Source organism: Ambystoma mexicanum, chromosome 2q (genome assembly GCF_040938575.1).
Source record: "Ambystoma mexicanum isolate Mex_15411 chromosome 2q, UKY_AmexF1_1, whole genome shotgun sequence".
Lineage (NCBI taxonomy): Eukaryota > Metazoa > Chordata > Amphibia > Caudata > Ambystomatidae > Ambystoma > Ambystoma mexicanum.
This window is the reverse complement of record NC_090924.1, coordinates 673,805,656-673,832,291: the sequence shown is the minus strand read 5'-3', so window position 1 is coordinate 673,832,291 and position 26,636 is coordinate 673,805,656. Positions and strand designations below refer to the sequence as shown.

At 49.7% G+C, this 26,636-nt stretch overlaps 1 protein-coding gene across 4 annotated transcripts in view; it reads left to right on the top strand.

Moving 5' to 3' along the window:
- USP7 (ubiquitin specific peptidase 7) overlaps nt 1-26,636 on the top strand; it is a 2,259,762-nt gene that overhangs the window by 2,062,459 nt on the left and 170,667 nt on the right. For all 4 annotated transcript variants that reach the window (XM_069647850.1, XM_069647849.1, XM_069647847.1 and 1 more), the window contains exon 28: nt 10,973-11,092. In XM_069647850.1, the coding sequence (XP_069503951.1) occupies nt 10,973-11,092 (120 nt within the window). The remainder of the gene's footprint in view (nt 1-10,972; nt 11,093-26,636) is intronic.

Here is a 26,636-nt window from a genome sequence, read left to right as displayed (position 1 = left end):
TTCATGGGATCAGGAAACGGGTTCACTGTCGGAAAAGCTGTGCTTTCCTTATTCTCTTCACACAGACCTACAATGGTGGCTCCATGATGTCAATCCGGTGGTGGGGTGCACCTTTTGCTCCTCTAGAGCACTCTCTGGTGGTGACCACGGATTGGGGGGCAGGGGTGACGTTAGCGGTGAACTCCATTCACAGCTCGTGGTCAAGGGAGGAGACAAATTCTCTTATCAATATTCTGGAGCTCAGAACAGTGGGCTTGGTGCTCCATTGCTTTCCTCCCCCGATAGGGGGCAGCTTGGTGCTTGTCAGGACTGATAACTTGATGAAAATGTTCTATCTGAACAAGTGGGGGTGGGGGAGCCCAGGTCAAGAGCACTCTGCATGGAGGCAGTTTTGATCTGGGAATGGTGGGCTCTGTCTCAGCGCATATGAATTAGAGCGATTCATCTCCCAGGGGACAGCAGAGCAGAGGCAGACAGGTTGTGCTGGCTGGGCTCCACACACACTGCTATTCCTTCTCTCCTCCTCTCTTGCGCCAGAGGCTTTCCCGCAAGTTCACAATGGCCGTGCGCTGCAGGCGGCTCCTCTTTGCCCTTCATTGGCCATTAAGGCTCTGGTTTTTGGACCTTCTCATAGCTCAGGGCCCAGGGAACCTAGTTGTTAGGCAGAATCCTGGGCTGTCCCCTTAGGGAGCACTACACAAGATTAAGACTACAGGTGAGAGCAATAAATCCCCTTTGGTGTCAGTCTGCACCACAAAGATTTAATTGGTAGCTGTGGCTGAGCAGTCAGACTTATCTCGAGGGAGATGAGCAGTATTCAGGGTTGACACAATAGGTCTACAGTGCTATGACGCAAGGAAACACTGACCAAAGCTTTGTATTAAAAAGTATATATATATTTTTTATACACTTCTAATAAAACACATGTATCACAGTCATCAAGCAAGTTAAATTAAGTCAGAGGAAAATTATACACACTCCCAAGTTAAATTGTAGACCAAGTGAAGCAGAGTGAAAACTGAGCAAAACGGCACAGTGAAAACTACACACAAGTGATACCGTAACAATTCCTTGCAAGGGAGGGAAAACGCAAGTTATTCAGAAATACCTTCTCATGCACCCTATCAACACTTCCCATCAGTTTGTGAACCAGCTTAAGCAAGGCAGTGCATCAGTATAGGCAATACTTAAATGAAAACTGAGCAAAATGGCATTTCACAAGTTTTAAAAATGGGAAGAAAAGGGTAGTTATGAGAAATGGGTGCACCACACAATTCTAGATGAAAATCAATCTAAAGAAGGCAGGTCTAACAAATGTAACCAGAGTCAGTAGGCCTGTGCCAAAGTCAGTTGGTACAGGGCAAGGGCCCAGGAGCAAAATGTTCTCGTAGCTGCAGTCAATTCTTTGATAAAAGAATTGGAAAAGGCGGATGCAGAAGTTGGAAAGACAAGGTTAAGAGAGAGGGGGGCCAACCCAACAGGTAGTTAAAGGATTTAAAACACCTTTTGCGCTACCATGAAGAAAGGGCGGCCTGGCGGAACAGTGTACCTTTAAATGAAGAAGTGGCTCCTGCGGTGGCGGTTGTTCCTGGTAGTTCCTGCAGTTCGGGTGATCCAGCAGAGGAAGGGAGGCTCTCGTTGTGGAGGAAGGTTCGAGTTACTGCACTACCCAGGGATAAAACCAGCCGCGGTGCTGCCTGACGAATAAAAGGTACGCTCCTTTAAATCCGGGTGGACTGGTGCCTGGCTATCCGGCCTCCGAGTACAGGGTACGGGAGATTCGACCAAGGCAGGTCCGGGAAGGCGATTGGCAAGCTGGTTGGCCCCACCAGCTCAAGGGAAGAAGGCTCTTGCAGAGGAAGATCTTCTCTTGTCGTGTGGAGAAAAGTGGTGAGACGCTGCAGCAGGGCTTCACCGGTGGTTCAGGCGTTGCAGATGTCTTTGGCTTCTCTCCTCTTTGGCTTCTTAGTTCCAGTGGTGATGTCTTGCTCTTCCAGTCCTTAGGACCCTGCTTTTATGCAAAAAGATCCCCATTCATACAGCCTAGCTGTCACACAGTGGAGTGGTCATCTTGGCGGGAGACCCTCCAGCCTATCAGGATAGAGTGCGACATGGATTGCTGAGGCAACCCTGTCCAGGGGTCCTACTCCCCCTCCCACACAAGGGACCCACCCCAGACTCAGTGGTGCCGAAAGGAGGGCTTCTCGGCAGAAGCCCGCCAAAAGGATGAACAAAGGATCCCCAACCTGGGTTAGGAGTTTAGAGAAAGACACGAGAAAGAAGTTGTATTAAGCCCTGTGAGCAAAGGGCTGTACTCTAATTCCTGGCTGTTAGGCTGTGGCGAGCGTTCGTTTGGAGAAGCATATTGAAGAAAGAAAGCTTGCCTGGAGAAGCTCTTTGACAGAAAGAACGTGTACTCACGGAGGTGCGTGTGCCCTTAAGGGGGAGGAGCTATTGTGTCAGTTGGCGGAGTCACCTGACTTCTCCCACCTACTTGTGGCCGCCTCCAGCGCCCTTGCGGCGCTAAGCCCTGTGAGCAAAGGGCTGTACTCTAATTCCTGGCTGTTAGGCTGTTTGGCGAGTTGCGAGCCGCCGAGGATTATGCCTGGGTCAACACTTCCATCACCGGCCCCATCAGCCTCTAGGACCCGAGCGCAAAGGAAACGCGAGGCACCCGGAGGGTCTGCAGTATCTAATATCAAGGGGCCGACGAACACAGTAAGTCGTTATTTTTCATGTGTTTCTAGCACAGAGGAGCCAGGATGCCACACCCCCGGCACTGCCCCTCATGAACCCATAATCTCATGCACGCAAGTGGTCGTGCCCAATCCACATACGTTATCTAGTACAATGGAGTCACAACCAAGTGAGCTCGAAACAGTCGAACTGAGCGGAGCGAGCGCTACTAACTTACCCGGCATAAGTGCTGATGCTTACAATGGCCAAACATCACAGACCGTTGCTTCAAACAATGGAATTCAGGCCAAAATGGGAATCGAAGACAGCGATCATACCAGCTCTGATATACATCCTGAGTTAATTCCCTTTGTATCGTCTGAGGAGTTAGCGGCCACACTCACGGTACCGGCGCCCGCTAACATCATTCCAGGCGGTAAATCCGCATTAGGAGGCGGGATTCAAACCGTGGCGTCTGTGGCCGATCTAGAACAGATGGAACAGCCGGAATCGCCGGGTGAGCATGGGCGGTCTACAGAGCGGAGGGAAAACGTTGTATCTGTATGCCGTGTTGGAGGCCGCCCCGTGAGCGAGAAAAAGGCTAGCGCGTCTTCGAATAAGGCGCGGACATTAGGCCATCGAGCAACAGACTCCAGGGGCGAGTGCGCTGATTCACAGAAAGTTGGTCTTGGCGAGGAGCCAGACGCCGAGGTATCTCTTTACGAGACCTCGCCTAATCCCGCCCGGACAGCCGGATTATCCTGCAGTTATCAAGGAGAAGAGTTGCATGACGAGGTGTTCGTGGCGCAGCCTCTCCTGGCAGACTGCGTTATAACCCCAAGCGCAAGTGAGCCTCCCAGAGCGGTCGCCTGTGCGCACGACCCAAACAGGAGAGACTCCCTAGGAATTGCAGACAAAGTGCTGGGTAACTTGATAGCACTTAACAAAGTACACCGGCAACTTCCAAACAGAGGTTCCACGCAGTCTTCAAATCTAATGGAAAGACCCTTAGGCAAAAGATCAAACTGCCAGCTGTCAGGCGCAAATGAGGATATATGGCACAAAGTGTGTTATAAGCGCGCAAAATTCGACAGGTGCTGCGAGACCAATGCTAATGTTGATGATCCACCTACCCAACTATTATCATCTCAAAAGAGGGTAGCTCCGTCTCGACACAACATAAATACAGTAAACGATATTCCCATAGCCATGTCGGCATCTCCTGGATTAAATGGTACAAGCTTAGATGACTCAAGACTCTTCTTTTATGGAACGGCCTTTCCCTAAAATACGCCACTGCAAAGTACCGTTAACGACGAACGTGAGGGACTATCAAGTCAACGAGTCCTCGCCCAATGAAGACACTCGCCCATCACCGCAAGATCTGCAGGCCATTTTATTGTCATCAACAACAATTGCGTTGGCTCCGTTCATGAAATTATACGAAACTTTGCATGAGGCAACAAGGGATTTAACTACTACGGTGGCCTTAGCTTTGTCCAAGTTAATCCACTTAGAGCAAGTTTGTGAGCAGATACAGTACAGTCAACAAGAAAGATCTAAGAGATTTGATCTATCCTTTAACCTCCTAAAGGAGCAAAAGCTAAATGACACCTTGGATAAAAAATTACTGGCTGATGTTGCTAGAGAAGCTCTTGCGTTATTCAAATCTGAGGGGCGTTTCTCAACTAGAGAATGCAACCCCAAAGAAGGGGGTTGTTTAAAAACTCCATTGGTCACAAGTAATGAAGCAAGTTGTGCACAAGGTCCGCCTGTGGTCAACTTAGGCAAAGAAGTGCTCACGGACAGTGAAAGTAGCACTCTGTTAAAAGTAGCCACCAAGAGCGGAGAACAACCTGCACTGCTGTCTGCTGCATCTGTGCAAACGATGGAAGCCTTGAGAGACCTAAACCAGAAATTATCTGTACATCAAACTGAAAACTCTGAATCCTCTAGTGGTACAGGTTGCGAATCCTCCTTAGATATCTCGTTTAATACCGCCTTCGAACAAGCCCGGAGCACTTCGAATCAAGCGCAAACGGATACTCAGGTGCCAGCTTGTTCAAAGCAGCCTTTGACTGTAAACTCCTCTGCAGAGTCGCCTGCAAAAAATTTGGAAGGGGTTCAAACCGCTACCTATCCGTTATTTAACGGAGGTCATCCATCAGTGGTAATGTTACCTCAACCAAAAAGGTCAAACGTGAACTCGATAACTCAACTAAAAAAAACTAAGAATCAACCGAGCAGAAAACAAAAGTCCCTAAACGGTGCTCGTAAATTCTTGCGAAACATTAATGTGGTTCCAAACGAAGTCAGCTCTTTAAATAAATGCATATGTAGTTCGGCTTTGCAAAATAAGCCTTTACAACAAACATCTGCCTGCCAATCAACTTCCTCACATAACACAGACTCAGTCGTTACAGACCAAACTCAAGAGACTTCAATAGAATTGTTGAATATGTCAACTTACGATGACGAGGACTGCATAGACCTTGAAAATGAACCGTCCCCCTCTGGGACTGAACAACAAATTGCACTGGAGCAATCGATGAGCGCAATTGCACAAGTTTGCACAAACGGTCACCAGGCACTTGTAACGGGACCCGTTACAACAAACATAGATCGAAATCAAGAAAAGTCTCCTCATGATGTGGGTCGACCAACGACGCCAGGTGGCAGAATTTGCCAGATTGTTAACAAAAACAACCATGCTTTGTCATGCTCACAAGGTCCTGTGAGCCCTCCCTTTCTGACTTTACTAGAAAAGAGGCTGAGGTCTTTGGCCGCCAATCATCAAGAGCCCTTCAATATTGCAGAGGCAACTGCACCGAAGGTAGGTAACCTTGTATATGTGGAAAGAAAAAAAACACAAGACCAAAAAGGAGTTGATGGTACACAGCCTTCGACACGAAATACGGGTTGCCTTAGAGACACAAAGGAAGCGCCAAAACATGTGCGATTTAGTAAAAGATCTTCGCTAAGAAAAAATTCCCCGTCTATGCCGACCAATAAAATTATAATCGAGAGCCTTGAAATCTCGGACAACTTAATATTGAACCGAGGAAACATTGTTAGATTGCTGCACTCGGTCCCCTCACTACGATCGATAAGTTCAAACGACCTGAAGATTGTGGAATTTTACGATGAGATCAGAAATGATAAAGTAGTACTGCACGTGGCGTCTTCTTTAATTGTAGCAACAATCATGGAAGCAAACGCAGCATTATTCTCCTTGGGCTTTGACGTATACGAATGGAATGGATTACAGCAAGCATCACCTAATACAGTTGATGCGGTTGATAAGTATAAACCTGTAACTCGAGTATCCATTCTGAAACCATCGTTAGGGAATAAGGTGCTAGAGGACATTGGAAAAAAGAAAATCTGTGGTCAAGGTAACAATAAAGATTCATTGTGCGGCATAAACAATTTACGAGCAGTTGAGAAGAACGTATCGAATCACAAAATGGCTCCGGCGGCTCAAAAAGACGAGATAACCATAACAATACATGGAAGCTCACCCCAGATTACCATTAAAGATGTTGGAGTGCAATCCGAGACATCCAGTACAGAAGATCCGGAGTGGGGCTGGTTACCAAAGGCCTTGGCAAACACCTCTCAGCAATAATGCCAGAACCCTACGGTTCGAAATACGTGCAGCATCGTATCTTAGAACACGCGGGGATTTACGCATTTATTCAATTCAAATTGGATCAACGAATGGCAGGTAATCTGTCTACAAGAAACATGGCTAACAGAAGCTCCGATCTCGAATGATTTTGAGGTGGTGATTAATCCCGCCATTAAATCTAGTAAAGGGCGTCCTATGGCGGGGATGGCCACCATGGTCAGAAGATCTTCGGGCTGGAGACTTGTAAGCTCAATGAATCACTCGCCTTTCATTCAATCTACCCACCTAGAATGGGCCGGTGTAGCAGGTTTGGCGGTGGATTGCCTAATAGTGGTCAACATCTACTGGAATCATAAAAAGGCCGGCAAACAAGTCTTCATAGACGAAACTATGGAGATATTGGACTCTTTTGTGTCAACATCAGGATGGCCCAACATAATGTTATGTGGAGATTTTAACATTGACCTGCTGAAAACACCAAACTTGATGACAAAAACATACTTGAAGCAGGCATGGTTAGAAGAGATGGCCGCTCGTAACTTCCAAATGTTAAATGGTAATACCTGTAATGACATGCCCCCTGCTAATACTTGGCGCCGTGCAGACCAGGCTTCGACGATTGACTATATGTTTGTCTCAGAGCAGTTACATCCGCGTATAGTCTCATTGAAGGTCACAAAGAAAAACGCTAGCGACCATGACATGCTGATAGCAGAATTCACCGCACTCGAAAAAATTCCATCGCAGATGTGGCAATATAACATTCAGGCTACCTCGAACAGAGTGCGGCTATCCCTAAAGAAAGATGAGCTGGAAAAGCTTGCAAGCGACTACTGTAAGGTTAGTCAGCATTTGGAATATGAGCAGCTGCTACAGCAATTTAAACCTAAAAGGGTAGGTCTAAAAAATATGGGCTATGCGCGTGCTCACAGCTTTGATGTGGAGGTGCTAAAGCATAAACGTATGCTACGCAGTAATTTAAGACACTCAAAATCCTTGGGTCAACTGGCCCGTATACAAGCTGTTAAGGTTGCAAAACAATCGTACAAGAACTGGCTAAAAGCGCATAAACACATGTTACTACAAAAAGACGCCGAAGTGTTGATGAGGTCATTACAAAATAAAAATACTTCAGCTTTCTGGTCTCTCATTAACAACATGTACGTGCCCCAAGAATCAATCCAAACCTGTATGGTGTCAGAGGCTGATTGGATATCGCACTTTAGAAACTTATACATGTCAGCTGGACATCCGGAGGTCGGTATTGAGGATTGCTCCAAACCATGGGATCTGGAATTTAGAAAAGAAGACATAATAGAAATCATTCAGAAAGCAAAAAACTCGCGGGCACCAGGTCCAGACGGGCTCACAAACTTTACGATTAAGCAGTTCCCCGAGATATGGGCAAGTCTGTGCGAGACACTCTTCAAAAGAATAGTACAGATTCGGCAATCCCCAAAATCGTGGAAGAGTGCGATCATTGTGCCTATCTTTAAGAAGGGCAACAGATCAGATCCGAAAAATTACAGGCCTGTGGCACTGTTAGACGTGTTAGGGAAAATTTATGCAACAATGCTACAAAAGAAACTACTAGCTTGGTCAACAAGTTCTCTACACGTCGATAAACGTCAATCAGGCTTTGTGAAACAAGTGGGTTGCTCGTTAAATCTTCTACTGATAAACATAATTAAAATGGAGGCAATTAAAACGAACACAAAGGTGTACCTAGCCTTTATAGACTTTTCACATGCATTTGACACCATTGATAGAGCGCTTTTGTGGGAGAAGTTGAAGAACTGGGGATGTCCAGCAGACTTAAGGGCAGCAATTAAGGAGCTCCACTCAAAGACTTCCATTCGAGTGAGACTAGATCGTTCGGGCTTGTTATCCGCCCCCATTGATACTTTTAGGGGAGTAAAGCAGGGCTGTCCATTAGCAGCAGCCATCTTTGGACTGTTCATCTCCGACATTGGCGACTCAATCGATAATGCAAAATCCTTTTCCCCGAAAGTGGCTAACACACATCTAAGTTGGCTGCTTTATGCTGATGACTTGATTGTATTGGACATGACACCAATTGGCCTGCAAAGGAAACTGAATGCTGTGCAACATTATGTCGTGTCCAATAATCTTGTAATTAATGTCAAGAAATGTGAGGTACTGGTATTGCAGAACTTAAATGGCGGCGGCGTAGGTAGAAGAAAAAGAATAGCTTGGTCACTGGGGCATGAAAAGTTGCAGTTCTCACAAAGTGTCAAATATCTTGGGATGACAATTAGTTCGTCCATCAACGACGGGCCTTGGCTTGCGGAAACTAAAAGGAAGTGTAACCAACTCGCAAACCAAGCCCTGATACTTAACAAGAAATTTGGCAAATTCTCACTACGTCCAGTCTTAGCCTTTTACCAACAGAAGGTGATACCGGTTGTGTCTTATGGTGCAGAAAATGCGCTGGGATGCCCTTACGAGACCTGGGCCATTCTTGAAAACTGCTTTTGGTCGAGAGTATTAACACTCCCTAGGGGGGTGAAAACATCTTGCATAAGATATGAACTGGCGCTAATATCTCTGCACGCTAGAATCTGTTGGAGCTTGTTGAGCTTGTATCGAAAAACCTGCAGTCGAGCGCAGATCCCACAGTTTGAGATTCTTCATAATATCCAACCTGGAAACTCCAAAATTATCCAGATGTGGTTGAAAAGATGTGAGACAATTCTGAAAAAATACGACATAACGGTCGATCTGCTTCATGAGAACCCGGATGCAGCTAAACTAAAGATCTGGCGGACAGACTGGGACGAGACTTGTGCAGAAAGAGCTGCTGCTGGAAGTTCGAGTCATGCTCCATTGGAAGCACGTGCCTTTAACAGCCTTCAGAAGTATGTGTCTTTATTTCCCAACCCTCAGGCACGCAGACTGTTTATGCTGTTTAGGCTAAACATGTTTAAAACGAAGGATCGCCTCCGATCATGGAGGAGCTTTGCCCATCTAAGCCCGGAATGTAGGTTATGTGCAAAAGGTCCTGAATCACTAAAACACCTAGTTTTATTTTGCACCAAATTGAGATCTGAGAGGACCATACACTTGGGACCATGGAGCTTAGCCCACCCATCATTGTGTGCGGATGAGTGGTGGAGTTCAATGTATCAAGGAACCGATCTAAAATTAATTCTGCCTCTAATAAGACTGCTGGAAACCATAGAAGCACGTTTATTGTCATTAGGGGAAAGCATTTCGGGGAATGGAGCCCGTGGCTGAAGGACCAAACATGAAAAGAGAGGAGAAAGCTGTAATGAGGGAAGGAACTTGAATGGGGCAAGGGAAATTTGGCGAAGATGTGTGGATGTTTTGCGTTAGATTTTTAAAGGTTTGTAAAAACCAATAAAAAAAATAAAAAAAAAAAAAAAAAAAAAAGAAGTTGTATTAAAGTTCTGGCAATAAAAACCTACCGGAGTAAAGTTAATATTAAAATACACCGGCGGTATGTTAGAGGCTGTCGGAGAAAGTGGTAGCCTTGAACAATGGGAAAATCCCATAGGGAAATATTTGCGGTCGAATATTTACGGTATTAACCACTGCCACCAGCCAGAAACTTTTGAGAGAGGGACTGTACGGTACCCTCTCGAAAATGAACATAAGGGAAAAGCTGCCGGCGGAGGCGCTTGTGATGCCGCTAGCATAGTCGGGAGGACTTCCCTGATGGGGTCCTTGAGGATAACCCCCATCCAAGGTGACTTCATGAGCCTGAGGAACCTTTCGAAGAACCCTTCTTCACTGGCCTGATAGGTGGTAGGGGGTACTGACGGGTTAGCCGGGGGCTGCTGGAGCCGCTGCATACCCGGCCTGTATGGAAGCAGTGGAAAACTGCCCTGCGCATCAAAAGGATAGGCTGTAGGCGACGTATCTGGTTGAGGCCAGTCCCACCTTCACACTCTGTCTTTGCGCACATAAAGACAAAATAGGTGTGAGTGCACAGCATAGGGAAGCCTCGGCTCATAGTACGGGGGGGCTACTTCAGATGTGCAAAGGAGCATGAAGGAACATTATTGTGGGTGTGCAGAATTGGACCAGACTCCTAAATAAATTACAAAATCAGGTAGGTTGTAGTCAAAGTCCATAAGCGGCGTGAATTTTAGTGGAATACCAGAAATATGTAATTTCTAAGGCCATTCCTAAGCCTGCAATTGTGTTGTGGGGTAGATAAAGGACAGATAGGTCAAGGCCCTTGGTCGGCAGAGTAATGGCAACGATGCGCACATACCATGTTAGAGCATGTCTTGAAGTCGCACCTACACCTCATGGTGGTAGTTCAGATTATACCCAACCAAAATTTGTCGAAACTAGAGCCATTTGAAAAGATGAGTATTTGCGAGAAGAAAGTAATTTCCATCAGAACGTTATCAAGTCATTTTTTTTTCCTCTTGCAAGCTGGTGCGGGTCCCAAGTTACCAACAAAAGTTTCACTGGAAAAGATTGTTCTTTTAGTAATTTCCTGACTTAAACCAGTCTACTCATTTTAAACTAATCTGATTGTCTATATGCCTTCAATTATTAACAGTTGGACTCATTTTAAACCCTTCTCTGTAACATAATTAATTACTCTAAGTCATGGTTTACATATCTACATCTTTAAAGTCTATTGTATTGTTTTGATTTCTTTTACAGGAAATTCCAATTGACCAAGTAGAGCTCGATAAAGAAAATGAAATGCTAATAACAGTTGCTCATTTCCACAAAGAGGTGTTTGGAACATTTGGAATTCCATTCCTGCTTAGAATACATCAGGTAAGACTTATTTAGGTGGTTAATGGTTTTAAAAGCATACACCTCCTGTTAAGCTGCCTTAATACTTCCAATAGGTAGGGTCCTTACACAGATCCCTCATCTCAAATGTATTCTGCAGAGTCTGCTGGATTATGGGCACTTTTCCTACAGCAGGGTGCATAATGCGAACTGAGCTGCGGAGTATTACAGTTGTTTTTGAAACTCAAAGGGATGTCGACCGGGCATGCCAGCAATACTATCCCTAGTGTGACGTCCACTGTACCCATGGTCCTTCACGCATCAAGGTCTCTCGGATAGATTTTTTTTTTTCCGCCATCGTGAGCGGACACTTCTCGCGGAGTTCAATTTCGGCTGACGCCATTTGCTTATAAGTTTTAAGAATAGTTGCTCTACCAGTCCTTTTCCTTCCGACATCGACGCTTTAGAAACAACAAGACCGCACCGTTGGACGAATTCAAGGTTCGACGAACCCTTTCGGCCTCGGAAGGCCCACCGGCCCTAGGCCCTTACAGTATGGCGAGTGTGGGGCTGTCATTGTACAATGCATTTTCCCACCCTTTCCCTTTCTCGCCCGGCTGTCTTTCCCAAACATGGATAGAACATCTTTTATATTCTGCCCCACATGTAATAAAAAATATCCGTGGATCGATAAACAGAGTGTGCAACTTTTGTCGAAACCGCAACCACGTCTAAGGGCACCTTCGAGGTTGCAAGTGCTTTAAACCTAAGACCCTTAAAGATTGCAGAACCAAGTGCTGGGCCCATCACGCAGTGCATGCCAAGGCCGCCATTGATGTGGAGGAGCTTCCAGTGACGGCAGCGCCACTGTCTTTTCGGATGGCGAGTGCGACGGGGGGGCGGTCCTCAGGGGGCAGGGGGGGGGAACAGCTGTTAGGCAGAATTATATGCAGTGCCCTTTGGGAACACCACACACAATTAAGACTACAAGTGACAGTACATTTGCACCTTTGGTACAAGCCTGTACTACACAGTGATAGTGGTAGCAGTAGCGGAGCAGCCAGACTTCTCTCAAGAGTAAGTGAGCAGTATCACATAGTTACACAAAGGACAGCAATTACTATGATTCAGGCAAACGCTGGTTAAGGTTTTCAAGTAAAATAATATACATTTCACTCTTCAGTTGTATAAAATTTCACTATTATAAGCAAGTTAAAAATCACTCTTAATACACCACACAACTTCCCTTAAATTCCAGACAAGTGAAGCTCACAAAATGAAGTGGGAGCAAAATGGCACTCTAGCAATTAAAAAGGGAGGGAAAGACAAAGTTATTAGGAATTAGATCAAACCAACAGGTAAGTACTCTGGGCAATTGAAAAAGAGGAACAACAGAGATAGAATCAGATAGAAAAGGCTTAACGCCAAAGTCAATGGGTCAAAAGTCTTTTGCTCAAGATCACACAGTTCAGGGTAGTTCGTGGCACGGTTTCCAGACGAGGTTGGTTGGTACAAAATTTAGTTCAAAGAGAAGAGAAGGATAAGCCCTCAGATTGGATAAAGATTTCAAACACTTTCACTGCGGTTGAACCAGGCGAGCAACCGGATTTGCACAGTACTTTAAAACGGAGAGGAAGCTGTAGCGAAAGCGGACGTTCCTGGTGGTTCCTGCAGGCTCACGGTTCCTGAAGCGACTGTCGGACTGACACGAAGTAGGAAGACTGGAGGGTCCTGCGCCACCCAGGGAAGAAGCCAGCAGCAGAGCTAAACGACGAATAAAAGGTGCGCTCCTCAAAACCCAAGCGGGGTCAGACCTTCCTGGCTATCGGGCCCACTGTAGCTCTGTACAGCGAATTCGACCAGAGGAGGGGTCCTGGCTTGCAGTTTGGGTGAACTGGTTGGTCTGTTGTGTTGGGAAGGTGGGTGGCATGCATTAGGTCCCATTCAACCAGAGGGTTTAAAACTTCTACAACCATTCAAAGGAGAGTGCCTATTGGATACATATGTTGGGCGGCCACTTGGTTGTTTTTGCATACATTCACCAAGCATTGTGCCTTGGATGTTGAGCCAGGTGCTGATGCACGGTTTGGAAGGGCTGTTCTGCAGAACTTACTTGTTTAACACTTTCTGCCCTCGTCCGTTATTCTAACTGCTTGGGTAGTCTATTAAGATGAGGAATCTGCAGGAGAAAAGCCAATTTATTGAAGGAGAAGTTACTTGCTGTAATGATCTTTCTATGGATTCTTCTCCCGCAGATTCCTCATTCACCCTCCCATCCGTCCCTGCTCAGAGTCCTGGTGGCTTAAGCTTCTGTCCGTCCGAGAAGACATCGGATGATGGCACTTAGCTGACCGCTTCTGTCTTGTCAAACCTGGTTTTCACAAACAAAAGCAAAAAATGTGTAATCTCTTATGTGGGATCAACCGGTTGGATGTATGTTTTTTACAGGCTGATTAGCCTCCTCCTGTTGGTTTTCCTCTGCAGCGTTCATGCACAGGGTGGGGGGGGGGGGGGTCTGAACCATGGGGCGCAGTGACGCGTTATATATACACACAATGCCTGAAGTCCCTTCCGGAGCAGAGGATCGTGCACCGAGCAAGGTGGATCAACAGAGTCGAGGTCCACTAACGCCCCCTGTCAAGTTTTCAAAGCAGCAGAGCTGAATAATCAATATCTAGCAAGATGAGGAATCTGCGGGAGAAGAATCCATAGAAGGACGATTACGGTAAGTAATTTCCTTTATGTCTCCAAAACTGACACATTTGAAATATTCCAGTGGTAAAGAAGCAGGTAGGTCGCCTAGGCCTGCTGTGTGACAGCCAGTGACAAAAACGCCCACCTCTCCGGCTTGGAGAGGTTGGATTATTTATTTATTTGTCCTTTAGCTCAAGAGAAAGAACTAAGACAGCGGTTAAACACAGGAACGGCCGGTCTGAACCCCAGTTTGAGGATCCTGCCCTTGGAAGCCTTCCAATGTGTCCAGGAGCCATCACGTGGGCTGAACAGCTTCCTCAATGCATCAGTCGCAGTTCACAAGATTCGACTCGGGACTCCACAGATCCTAGACTTGGAAGTCAGTTGCAGTTCTCTGCCACGAAGAAGCCCCATCTCTACTAGTAAAGGAAGGAGTTTTTTTTTTTCCTCAATATTTTTTATAATTTTCAGTGCAAGTGAACAGAATATACCATCAACGTATGGCAGTGAAACAGTTGTAAATCCCCCCCCCCCACCCCTCTGCAGTGTATAGGTCATCCATTCCATCGCTGTGAATTGCCAAACTTTCACAAACCAGTTGTGCTCTGTTGGGGGGTCTTTGGTGTTCCATTTCTGCATGATGACCAGTAGTGCCGCTAACGAAAGGATCGCATAAGCCTTCCTGGTAGATTTCGCCCAAAGGTTCCAGCCTGAGTTAGTCAGGCATAGTATCCCTTCTCTCTGCCCTCTGAGAGCCAGTTCCAAATATTGAGTGTAGGTGTTGGTCTATTTTGTTTCCAGTAGCCTTCCAGTTTTTGCAACCCCTCCAAATGTGTGTCGCCTCCCATGCCCTCATATATTTGGTGGTTGGTGTTTGTTCCGCATCTAGGCCTATCTTGTAGATGTTGGAGATTAGTGTTAGGGAGAATTCTCATTTATGGTTAATTTCCCTTACCTAGTGAGTCCCTCAGCAGCGTTGCTGGATTTCTGGGGTTTATTTTTTCCACCTGGTAAGAGTGTGAGCCTTTTTCCCACTCTTAAAGTGTTTTTGTTGTGTATGTGGTACTTTTTGTGCTCATGGGCCATGGAGTGTCACCAACTCCCTAGGCATCATCTTTTTACTTGTGTGTCACACTGCACCTTTAGTGCAGTGACACAGGGATGTCTTTTAGACTTCCTTTGTGAACTCCATTTCTGGGGATGACTTCTGTCCCCCAGAAAATGAAAAGTCACCATTGGCTTTACTAGTCCTTTTAAAATACAGATCCAGTACAATCAATCTTACAATGGAGTACTGGAGGGGAATATCTTTCCCCTGTCCTTCTGTAACTCGAGATGCACTTTGTGTCCCCCTTCCCGACTCAACATGGCTGGTGGCAGTGGTAACTATAATTTTTACACAGATTCCCGTGTTAGTGTTCTGGCTGTGGTGACAGACGTGAATATAAAACCCGCTACCCCATATCGTTCTTAACGTGGGTCCTAGAGTGGTTTTTCGCCATTTCATGTTGGAAAGGTCTTTCTTTGCTTTTTGCACCAAACCAGGTTTGGTTTCCTTGTTCGCCGTCCTTTGGCGGGCTTCTGCAAAGAAGCCCTCCTTTGGCGTCTGGGTGTCTAGGTTGGCTGAATGTAAGGGAGGGGTTTAGTAACCCCCTGCACAGGGTCTCCCTGGAGACCCAAGTCTCACTTTGTGTTGATTGGCTGTGGTGGTTGTCTGGGCTGGACAACCCCCTGCTGGGTGATTGACAGCCCGGCTGTGTGAATGGGGGATTTTGGCATAAAAGGCAGGGCTCTTGGGCTGGAAGTACAAGAACCGAAGAGAAGTGGAGAAGACAGATGCTGCAATTCCAGGATCCCGGTGAAGCCCTGCTGCAGTCCTGAGCTATCTACCCTTCAACGACAGAAGATCCAGTCCGGAGTCGTCTTACCTTGAGCCTGGTGGGAACAACCAGCTCACCTTCTACAACCAGAGAATCCTCTTCTGGGTCGAAATCGCCGCACTGAGCTGTAGTGGTCCGGATAGCCATCAGAAGAGCCCTCTCCTGTTTCTGTTTTTAAGGAGCACACCTTTTATTCATTGTTGCTTTGCTGCTGCTGGCTTCATCCTGAGTAGTGCAGATCGCTCCAGATACCCTCCTTCTTGTCCCCACGACTGAAGCTTCAGGAACAGTGTGTCTGCAGGAACTACCAGGAACAACTGCCATAGCACCAGCTTTCTTCATCTGAATAAGGTACTGTGTCCATTTGGTTGTTCTCTCCATCCGACCTTGAGGAATCGGGGTGAACCCCTTTTCCTTTCCGAAGACTTGTCCTTTCTTCCTTCCGTCTTATAACTTTTGCTTCCCTTTGACAATATCCAGTACTCCTGGCAATGTTAATCTGGAACTATTCTAACCATGTGATTCTCGACAACAGAGCTCCTGCTCCATTTGACACTGGCGCAGGCCTATTGACTTTTATCTGCCTCTTAGAAAACGTCCTCTGATTCTATTGCCTGGACACAAGTATTGCTTGTGATTTTTATCCACTATTCCCTTGTTTTAATTCTATGTGCTAAGTGTGTTTGACTTCGGGTGCATTTCTTCCCGCGGGTACGCTTTATTTTCGTAAGACCGAACTGTCATTACTGTCAAAAGTGATTGCATATTTCTCCAGCATGGGGTCTGGCTTGGATGCTCATGAATATTCCCCGTGGTCAGGCTGGGAATCCTCGGTAAAGAAAAAAACCAGTATCAGTTTCGTTTCTGATCTGTCTTTCGTAGTAATAACCAATCACTGGTCTCTGCGTCATACTGACCACATCCAATGACTGCCCTCTACCTAAGCCCCGCCTCTGGCAGCCATCTTCAGATTTTTACCGCACGTTCATGTGTTGGGATCCTCGTGCTATTGCTCTCGAGCGTTAGTGCTATTTTTTCACGTTTTTCTCAAAAATTTCGTTTTTTTCGGTCAAAAGAGCCTCAAGCTCCACCGACTCTCGATCCGATCAACGGGGACCCGTGTCGGATTCGTCTGCGCCCCTCAAGGGTGAAGATTTCGTTGAGCTACGCTTTTGGAGGACTCCAGAAGTTTTCTCAGGCCCGTCCCGGACATGGCCCAGGAGAAGGGAAGCTCGACGCCCGGAAAGCTGTTCAGGGTCTGCCCTGGATGCCAGCTGCAGAACGTCTTTAAGGAGGACGAACACTCCTTTTGTCTTTACTGCTTACATGAGGACAAGACGCACGTGGAGAAGGACTGTGCGTTTTGCGGCAACATGTCGGAGCGGACCATGAAGGAGCGCCATCAACGTCTCGCCAACTGGCTGGAAGGGAAGAGCCCGTCCGGCGAGAAGAAGAGGAAGAAATCCGAGCGGTCTTCTAAGACCTTTGAGGACGCCCCGGCGACGGGGGTCCAACACAAGGCCAAGCACCGCGAGTCCGCTGGCACCGGGAGCGCCGAACGGTCGGGCTCTAGGGGCGCCAGGCAGGGCGCACCCTCCCCGGTACCATCAACCACGAGCCAACGCTCTGGGTCGGGTAAGAGGAAGGCCGAGCACCCGGCGAAGCTCCTGGAGAGGCCCCGGTTGAGCTCGAAGGCCCCATCGGAGGGGGAGTGAGGCAGTGTCCCCCCCTCAAGGATAAGGCGGTGAGCGCACCTTAGGTGGTGAAGGCCTTAATCCATCCGGCCAAGGCCTGTATCGAGACTGTCGCGGCGGCCCTGGCTCAGACTGTGGGGGCTACGCCAGTGGTGGCGACCTCGGGGCTCAGAGTCTCCCTGCCACCTCGGAGGGAGTCCTCTTTTATGCCCATCGATAGGACCCCCGTGAAATCTCCGGCGGAGAAGAAAAAGGGGGGGGGCAGGGTGTCGTCGTAGACTCGGCTTCAACCTCGGGGGAAGAGCTGATCGAGGTCTTAAGCCACGGCCTCGGCGTGGAAGAAGACTGGCCCGTCGGGATGGATCCCGACGCGGGTGACGACATCGCCGAGGGCACCGACGGGGCCCCGGATCGCCCGTCGGATTCCCCTCTGCCAGCGCCGCAAGACAACTCGGCGGCCATTTTGTTGGCTATACAGTCCTTATGCACGGAGATAAGGACGAGACTACCGTTGCCAGCGGAGGAACCACTCCCGTCGGGGGACCCAGAACCGGGACCTTCTGGCGTTCCTCCTCCCAAGATAAGAAGGATTCACCCTCCACCTCCTTTTCAGCCGTCGCGCCCCGTCCAGCCCTCCTCCCCGTCCACGACTCGAGGGGATGATACGGGGACTGACACGGCCGCGACGGGTACGGACGACGAGGTCTACGATGAGGATCTTCCGTCCTCACCTCCCACCAGGGCTTCTCCGCCCGACGAGATTGGATCGTTCCACTCCATGATCGCCAGGGCATCCGATCTTTTCCAACTCTGCCCTGAGGAGAAGAAAAAGGAGGGATTCCTTTATCAACGGCGCGAGGCCAAGAGGAAGACGGTCCTCGCGGTGCCTCTACTGGACGACATTTGGGATGAGGGCCTCGCCCTCCTCAAGAACCCTTCCACGACGCCAGCGAGAAGAGACCGGTACGAAAAGAAGTACCGGGTCCCGGACGCGGCCCCCCTGTGCCTCCGAGCGCAGCCTACCCCGGACTCCGTCCTCTCCGCGGCGGCCAGGAAGAAAGCGGGGGGGGGTGCGGCCTCCACATCGACTTCCCCGCCGGACGGCGAGGGAAAGAAATTGGACTCTATGGGACGCAGGGTCATCTCGTCTGCAGCGACGACGATTAAGGCGGCCAACGCCTTGGCTATCGTGGCCCGCTACGACAGGGAGCTATGGTACAAACTGGCTCCTCTGCTGGACTTCCTACCGGACGACAAGAGGGCGGATGCCCTGGAGATCCTACAGGAAGGTGAGGTGGCGTCGGACCACGCCATCACTATTGCGACGGACACCGCTGATACGGGATTTCGCCAGTTGGGCAACGGCGTGTGCCTTAGGCGGCGTGGATGTCTCAAGGCTACGGACTTCCGTCTAGACGTACAGACTAGAGTCCTGGACATGCCGTTCGATGGGAACAACCTGTTTGGGAAAACAGTGGACGATTCCCTTCAGGCCATTAAAGCGGACACGGAGACGGCCCGTGCCCTTGGGTTCTGCAACGACGGCCGCCCTTTCGGAGCAGCGGAGGCAAGGGCGCCTCCAAAGGTTCCGGCGGCGGTTTCTCCACCTATCGTCAAGCGGCCCGCTCGTCGTCTCAGGAGGCCTATAGGGGACGGGGCAAGTCGGGGGGACCCCGCCGTCGTCGCCAAGGAGGTCAAGGCGGCAAAGCCTCGTCGAAACAGAATTGAACCGGCCGTGGGGTCGGGCCCCCTCCGAAGCACCCCGGTGGGAGGCCGGCTGGCGAGCTTCATCAACGTGTCGGAGTCCATCTCCATCGACCGTTGGGTGTTGGATGCCTTAGCCCGGGGCCACGCGCTCGAGTTTCAAAGAAGGTGCCCGCGCGTCCCCCCCGTGGCCAGGAAAGAGCTTCACGTCCCGCAGCTTCTCCTGGAGGTAAAGGCGATGCTCAGGAAGGGCGCCATCGAACTCGTCCCAAAGAGGCTTCGGGGCTCCGGAGTCTACTCGAGATACTGCCTCGTGAAGAAGAAGACGGGAGGATGGCGCCCCATCCTAGACCTGCGACGTCTGAACAAGTTCATCAAGGCTCGGAAGTTCCGGATGGTCACCCTCCAGCACGTCCTGGGTCAGCTGGAGGAAGGATACTTCCTGTCGTCGTTGGATTTGGAGGATGCCTACTTCCATATTCCCATCCTAAGGGGGCACCGAAAATTTCTCAGGTTTGTGGTCCAAGGGCGTCACTACCAGTTCAAAGCCCTCCCCTTCGGACTACGGTCGGCACCCAGGGTTTTCACCAAGTGCCTTGCACCGGTGGCGGTGCAGCTGCGCCAAGAGGGGATCCACGTCTACCCCTACCTGGACGACTGGCTTATCCGAGCCAAGACGAGGGAGCTCGCCGTGGACCACACGGCAAGGACCGTCCAGCTTCTCACAGACCTGGGATGCTCCGTGAACTACGCCAAATCCCACCTGGTACCCGCGCAAGACGCACTGTTTCTGGGAGCGAGGCTCGACAGTGTCCCTTCTGGCCTCCCCGTCGGAGGAGAGGACCAGGGCCATCCTGGGCAAGGTACAACGGATGTTGGTGGCCGACGCGGCCAAGGTGAGGTCCATCAAGTCCCTCCTCGGAATGATGTCTTCCTGCATCTACCTCATTCCCCTGTGCAGGCTCCGGATGCGCCCGTTGCAAGAGTTCCTGGACGCGCGCTGAATCCAAATGACGGGCAGCTTCGAGGTAAGGATCACACTCGACGAGAGTTTCCGACGAGCGATCCGGTGGTGGGGCACCCGCGCGCATCTGACGGCGGGCATGGACTTCCAGACCCCAGCCCACCAGGAGACAGTGACCACGGATGCCTCCCTGGAAGGGTGGGGAGCGCACACCGAAAATCTGCACGCAAGAGGCCTTTGGCTCCTGACGGAGAAATCACTACATATCAACGTCCTGGAGCTCCGTGCAGTGTTTTGGGCTCTCAGGTCCTTCCTTCCGTCCCTCAAGGGTAAGGTGGTGAGGATCTTCACCGACAACACCACCACCATGTTTTACATCAGGAAACAGGGCGGAACCAGGTCCCCAGCACTGTCCCAGGAGGCGCAGGACCTGTGGCATTTGGCCGTCGCCCACGAGTGGGAACTACGGCAGGATCTAGTGGATCGCCTCTTCCGACGGTGGGGCACACCCCAGATCGACCTGTTCGCGACGGCGACGAACTCCAAGTGCCGGAGGTTCGCCAGCAGGTTTCCCCAGGCGAGGAGCATGGGCGATGCTTTCTCGTTCCCCTGGGAGGGCCTGTTCCTTTACGCGTTCCCTCCATTGCCACTGCTGATCCGGCTCATCAACCAGCTCAAGAGGTCACGGTGCAGGATGATCCTCGTCGCACCTGCGTGGCCGAGGCAGATATGGTTCCCGGACCTTCTGGACTTGTCAGCGTCCCCGTCAATCAAGCTGCCGGTGGACGCGGATCTACTCTCCAGGGAAGGAGGCGCCATCCTCCACCACGACCCGAAATCGCTGAACTTGCAGGCCTGGCTCCTGCAGCGCTAGAGTTTGGAGGATACGACATACCGGCCGACTGCAGAGAGGTTCTTGCAAAGGCCAGGGCGTCCTCGACTCTGAAATGCTACGGACACAAATGGAAGAGGTTCTCTGTCTGGTGCCACGCACAGAAGATTAACCCTCTACGGATTACGGCTCCCCAAGTACTGCCGTACCTGCTGACGCTGGCCAAAGCTGGACTGGCACACACGTCCATCAAGATTCATCTTGCTGCGATCTCCCGATACACCAGAACCACGGGGCGGACGTCCTTGTGGTCTCATCGTCTGGTGAAAGAGTTCATGAAGGGACTGTTCAGATCGTTCCCGCCGGTGAAGGCTCCGGCCCCGGCGTGGGAGCTCAACGTGGTGCTGACCAAGCTCATGGGACCTCCGTTCGAGCCTCTGCACTCGGCCCCGTTGAAGTTTCTGTCGTGGAAAACAGCGTTTCTTGTGGCCATCACCTCCGCACGACGAGTGGGAGAGATCCAGGCCCTTTCCTGCAAGGCCCCGTACTTGACTTTTCACGACAGGAGGGTAGTGCTCAGGACGCACCCCTCCTTCATGCCCAAGGTGCCGTCGGACTTCCACCTCAACGAACCCTTGGTGTTGCCTGTGTTCTTCCCGTCGCCTTCGTCGCCGGCTGAGAGGACTTTGCACTCGCTGGATGTGGCCAGAGCGCTAAAGTTCTACGTGGACCGCACGAAGTGTTTTCGGAAGACGTCACAACTCTTTGTGAATTTTGGACCTGTCAATCAGGGGAAGGCTTCCATTTCCAGATGTCTCTCCGGCTGTATCATGTACTGTCATCGGTTGGCAAACCGACCGCTGCCTGGCCGTCCGAGAGCCCATTCCACCAGAGTGATCGCAGCTACCACGGCGTTCCTTTCTGGTGTGCCCCTGCTGGACATATGCAGGGCTGCTACGTGGAGGTCAACGCACACCTTCACTAAATTCTACTGCGTCGATCGGGATTCCAGGGAGGAGTCCAGGGTCGGCCAAGCAGTGCTGCGCAACCTGTTCGCCTGAGGTGAGCCTGGTGAGGAGGTAAGATGCTTAATGTTGAGTTTGATGTAATGCTTAATGTTGAGCCTTTGCCACCTCCCGTGGTTGTGCATGTGTGTACTGCTATGTATTCTTTATTCATGAGCATGTGAATCCATGCCAGACCCCATGCTGGAGAAGGAACAAGTTACTTACCTGTAACTGTTGTTCTCCAGCATGGGTCTGGCATGGATTCACATGCGAACCCTCCCGCCTACCCCTCTGCGGCTCTTCACTTGGTCATACTGCCACTTCACGTGCTTCCAAATCTGAAGATGGCTGCCAGAGGCGGGGCTTAGGTAGAGGGCAGTCATTGGCTGTGGTCAGTATGACGCAGAGACCAGTGATTGGTTATTACTACGAAAGACAGATCAGAAACGAAACTGATACTGGTTTTTTCTTTACCGAGGATTCCCAGCCTGACGGGGAATATTCATGAGCATGTGAATCCATGCCAGACCCATGCTGGAGAACAACAGTTACAGGTAAGTAACTTGTTCCTAACCCACGGTAGCGTCTTTGTTTAGAAACACTGGTCTGTCAAATCCTAATGTACTTACCTTGAATTGACCTGAACAAGAGGAATTGGTTGTGTGTAGTATATTTAGAGGGTGGTTCTATTTAATAGAAGTGAAGTGTTTTGTGACCCGATGGTTTAAAAATAAATGTACTTATATTTTTTAACCAGAAACCTTGAGTCAGTGTTTGCTTGAGTGTCAGTAATTGTAGTCCTTTGTGTAATCCATATTACTGCTCATTTGCTCTTGAGGCAAGTCTGGCTGCTCAGCCATCGCTACCACTTTACTGTGTAGTACAGGCTTGTACCAAAGGTGAAATTGTACTATCACTTGTAGTCTTAATTGTATGTAGTGTTCCCTAAGGGTACTGCACATGATTCTGCCTAACAACTAGTAGTTTCTGATGCTTGTTAATCTGCTTAGAATCACATGCTGTGCATATGGTCTGACATCCAGTGGTAACCGCAGAGTATTTCATCTTGTTTCCGAGGATCGAAAGGGGACGTCGGCATACGCGTGTCTGTAACACTATCCCTAACATGACGTGTAGTGTACCCAAAATCTCTCACGCGCCAAGGTCCCTCAGATGGTTTTTTTCCACCCAGATTGCTGGTCGCCCTAATACAGAGCTCTTAAATAGAGATAGCGTTATTGTCCTAATTATCGACTGTCGTTATTCCTGTTAAGTCACTTCGACAGTTGAATCCTGTGAAACGACACCGATGACTACTGCAGACTTTCAACGCTTATTGATCGAAGCAGCGCTGCCGTCCACGTGCCTTATGGCCGGCTTATACAGTATGGAGAGTGGGGTTGGGTGGCCATATTCTTAACAAGTTTGCCATTCCTCTTGCACCCTCTCTGCTCCCTGGTTTTTGTCATCGCTGTACCTGTCCTTCAATATGGAAAAGACACCTTTTGTAGGGAAAATAACCTTGGAAAGACTAGCACTCTCGGTGCAACAAGTGTCTTCCTAGACCCCCAACAAAGCGGGTTGCGCAGCCTTTAAGCTCCTGCGCCCTACGACGCTTAAGGAGCGCCGCTTGAAGTGGTGGGCAGCCTACGGCATGTCGCATGCCGAATGTTCTTCCCCCTGCTGCCGAAAGTGATGGGGGGTGCGGGGGGGACTAGCGAAGACCAGGCCTCTCTGTCGGAAGCCATTGACCTAGCGGCGGACTGCTCTCGTTCCGCAACGCCCATCCCTGACCCCACCAGGCCTGATGCGAGTCACGCTATGGGGAAAACACCCGGCGACAGGGGCGCACACGATCATAACACCAAAAACACAACCCAAGGTTTTGCTTCTGCGGCACTGTCAATGCGTACCAAAGCACCAATGGAACCGGTCAAACTTTGACGGAATCCTCTGATCGGCCGCCTTCCCCGCAGACACGGCCTGCTACTGGGCAATCCAAAGTAACATGCGGCCATCATGGCACTTCGGGAGGACGCACAGATGCCGCCTAAGGCCCCGGTGGCCACGAAATCCACCGCTGGTCCTCCGGTTCACCCGGTGATGCTGAAATCCACTGCTCAGCCTCCGGTTCAGCCGGTAGACCGACCAGATTCCCTGAGCATTGGCGAGAGCATTGCAAAGATTGCCTCGGCAGTTAGACTGAAGGACCGGTCGAAGGAGGTGGCGAAGCACAAAGAATGGTCCAGAGATGTGCCGAAAGACACGCCACAGCGCCCCGAACACCGCAAGGACTACGCTGAGTCTCTTGCCTTTGTCCGGTACATTAGTGGACAAATCTCGAGGTCACAGGGAATATGACCCTTTTCCTCCCCAGGACCCATCTGGTTCATCCTCATGGACCAGGGAGAAATTTGAGCGATATATGGACAGATTATAAAAATCTTGCTTATTCTGAGAAGCTTGCTCCCAAGAGACCTCAAGAAGACCTTCCTTCTACGTCTGTATCCAAGTTTCAAAGGACCTTGGAAGATTCACATGAGGAGTATACATGTGTCCTCACAGATGATGATGTTATGGACACAGGATCAGGATGCCACCTTTCTGGAAAATTACAATGTAGATGACCAGGCAGATCTTATAGACAATTGGGAAGACAGTCGCCAGTTTGATGCTCAACCTTGAACGTCCCTTCTCCCACCCAGGACCCTGATGCCTTGTGCATAGATTCCTCCCCCCATGTCCCCTCCACTCGGCCCGCCAAGCCTCCCCAGTGGACGATCAAATGGCGAATCTTGAAGGCGGCTGACCATTTTCAGATTGCCACTCAAGAAGCTTTACCAGATTCTGATTTCGTGGAGGATATACTCAAAGAAAAAACCTCCGGCCAGCCAGTCCCTTTGTTGAACTCTGTTAGGGAGAATTCTCATTCTATGGCTAATTTCCCTTACCTATAGAGTCCCTCAGCAGCTTTGCTGGATTTGAAGGGTTTGTTTCCTTTTACCTGCTAAGAGTGACACTCTTTTTCCCACTCTTAGGCATTTTTGCTATGTGTGTTCTAGGCTGTTTTTGTGTTTGTCTATGGGATCTTTCTCAACCCCATAGGAACCATCTTTATTCACATGTGTTAAACAGCACCCTCAGTGCAGTGACACGGGTGTCGTAGTGACCCCCAAACATAGACTCCATACCCTTGGACTGACTACTGTCTTCCAGGGCATGTAAAGTCCCCATTGACTTTACTAGTCAAATCCTATGAACTAAACAGTACAACCCATCTTACTTTGTAGGTACTGGAAGGGGTTAATAGTTTTTCCCCTATGTTCATTTTCGTGAGGGTACCTTACAGTCCCACTCTCAAATGTTTCTGGCTGGTGGCAGTGGTTACTACCATAAATATTCGACCGCAAATATATTTCTATGGGATTTTCCCATTGTTCGAGGCTACCACTTTTCTGACAGCCTCTAACATACCGCCGGTGTATTTTAATATTAACTTTACTCTGGTAGGTTTTTATTTCCTAAACGGAAAAGTCTTTGCCAAAGTTCTCAGAAGTAGTTCATAAAAGAAAGATTCATATGTTGGGTCACAAGCTGACTAGGCCTGCAAGTTGTCAAAGTTTCAGGCACTTTCGCAGTGAGAGGTAAGTTCTCTGTCGTGTTTTCACAGTACCTTACAATGAAGAAAAAGATGCAGCTGAAGAAGTCTGCTCCAGGCAGTTCCTGCAGATCTTGCTGTTACAAGAAGAAGGATGTTGGGGGACTCCTGCACGGCACAGGGACTGGTCGAAAAAGCTGGCAAAAGCAAATCTTCCATTCCGGTAGCTGTCGTCAAGCACACAAACTGGTGCCGTCTTACATCCCGTCCCCTTTCCTCCATACTGTATGGGTGTCTCTTCCAAGGGAAGGGAGACAACCTTTTTCACCAGAAAAAACCTTCTTCCCCTTTAAATTTAGAGGCGGGTCGCCCAGGGAGCATGCGCTGCCCTAACTACCCTCTGGCACCACACCTCAGTCCCCTTTTTCACGTCAACGGAAATGGGACGAATTCACCCGCTCTCCTGGGTTTGGCTTTGGCCATGTAATTCCAAGCGCGGATACTTCTTTCTCTTTTTTGTCTTATCTATCATTCAGGTACTCTGTCCTCAGGCATCACGCCCCTCCCCGGCGCATGTAGACTTCTACTGGGTTCAGCAGGTGTCCATCCTGCAACGGGCTCTTCCCAACTTCAGACCCCCACGCCCTCTGCCTACGTTGCCTTGGCCCAGACCACGGTTGGCAATCATGTTCGGCATGTGACTCGCTGTCCTCAAAGGCACTGAAGAACAGACTAGCCAGGTGGAGGGAGCTCTTCTGAGAGTTGCCTGCAGAGGATCTCAAGAACTTCGTGAAACATCGTCCCAGGTCCAAGGTAGGGCTGATATTTTCCAGCGCACCCCGCAAGGGAGACTCCTTCCCAGGGAGACTCCCGTGCGGGAGGGACCGGCCAGGTCCTTCTACCGGCACATGCACTGAGGCTGCTACAGCTACCGGCCTTTGGGTCAAGGGGTCCACGGATCCTCCCGGGTGCAGTGTCGAGGGACCGGAAGGTTCTTGTACCGTGCCTACACCCGAGGGATTACGCCCTTGTACTGGCGCAATGGCCGAAGGGCTACGCCCTAACACTGGCAATAAGTCTGAGGGGGCGCCTAAACATAGCTCTACCGACCCCCAGGGTCGAGGGTGTCGCACCTACCGGCCTGAGACCCGAAGAGCAGGGTAGGTCTCGTGATCCAAACGCAAGAGTCTTGGACGAGGCAGGACCAAGCGGG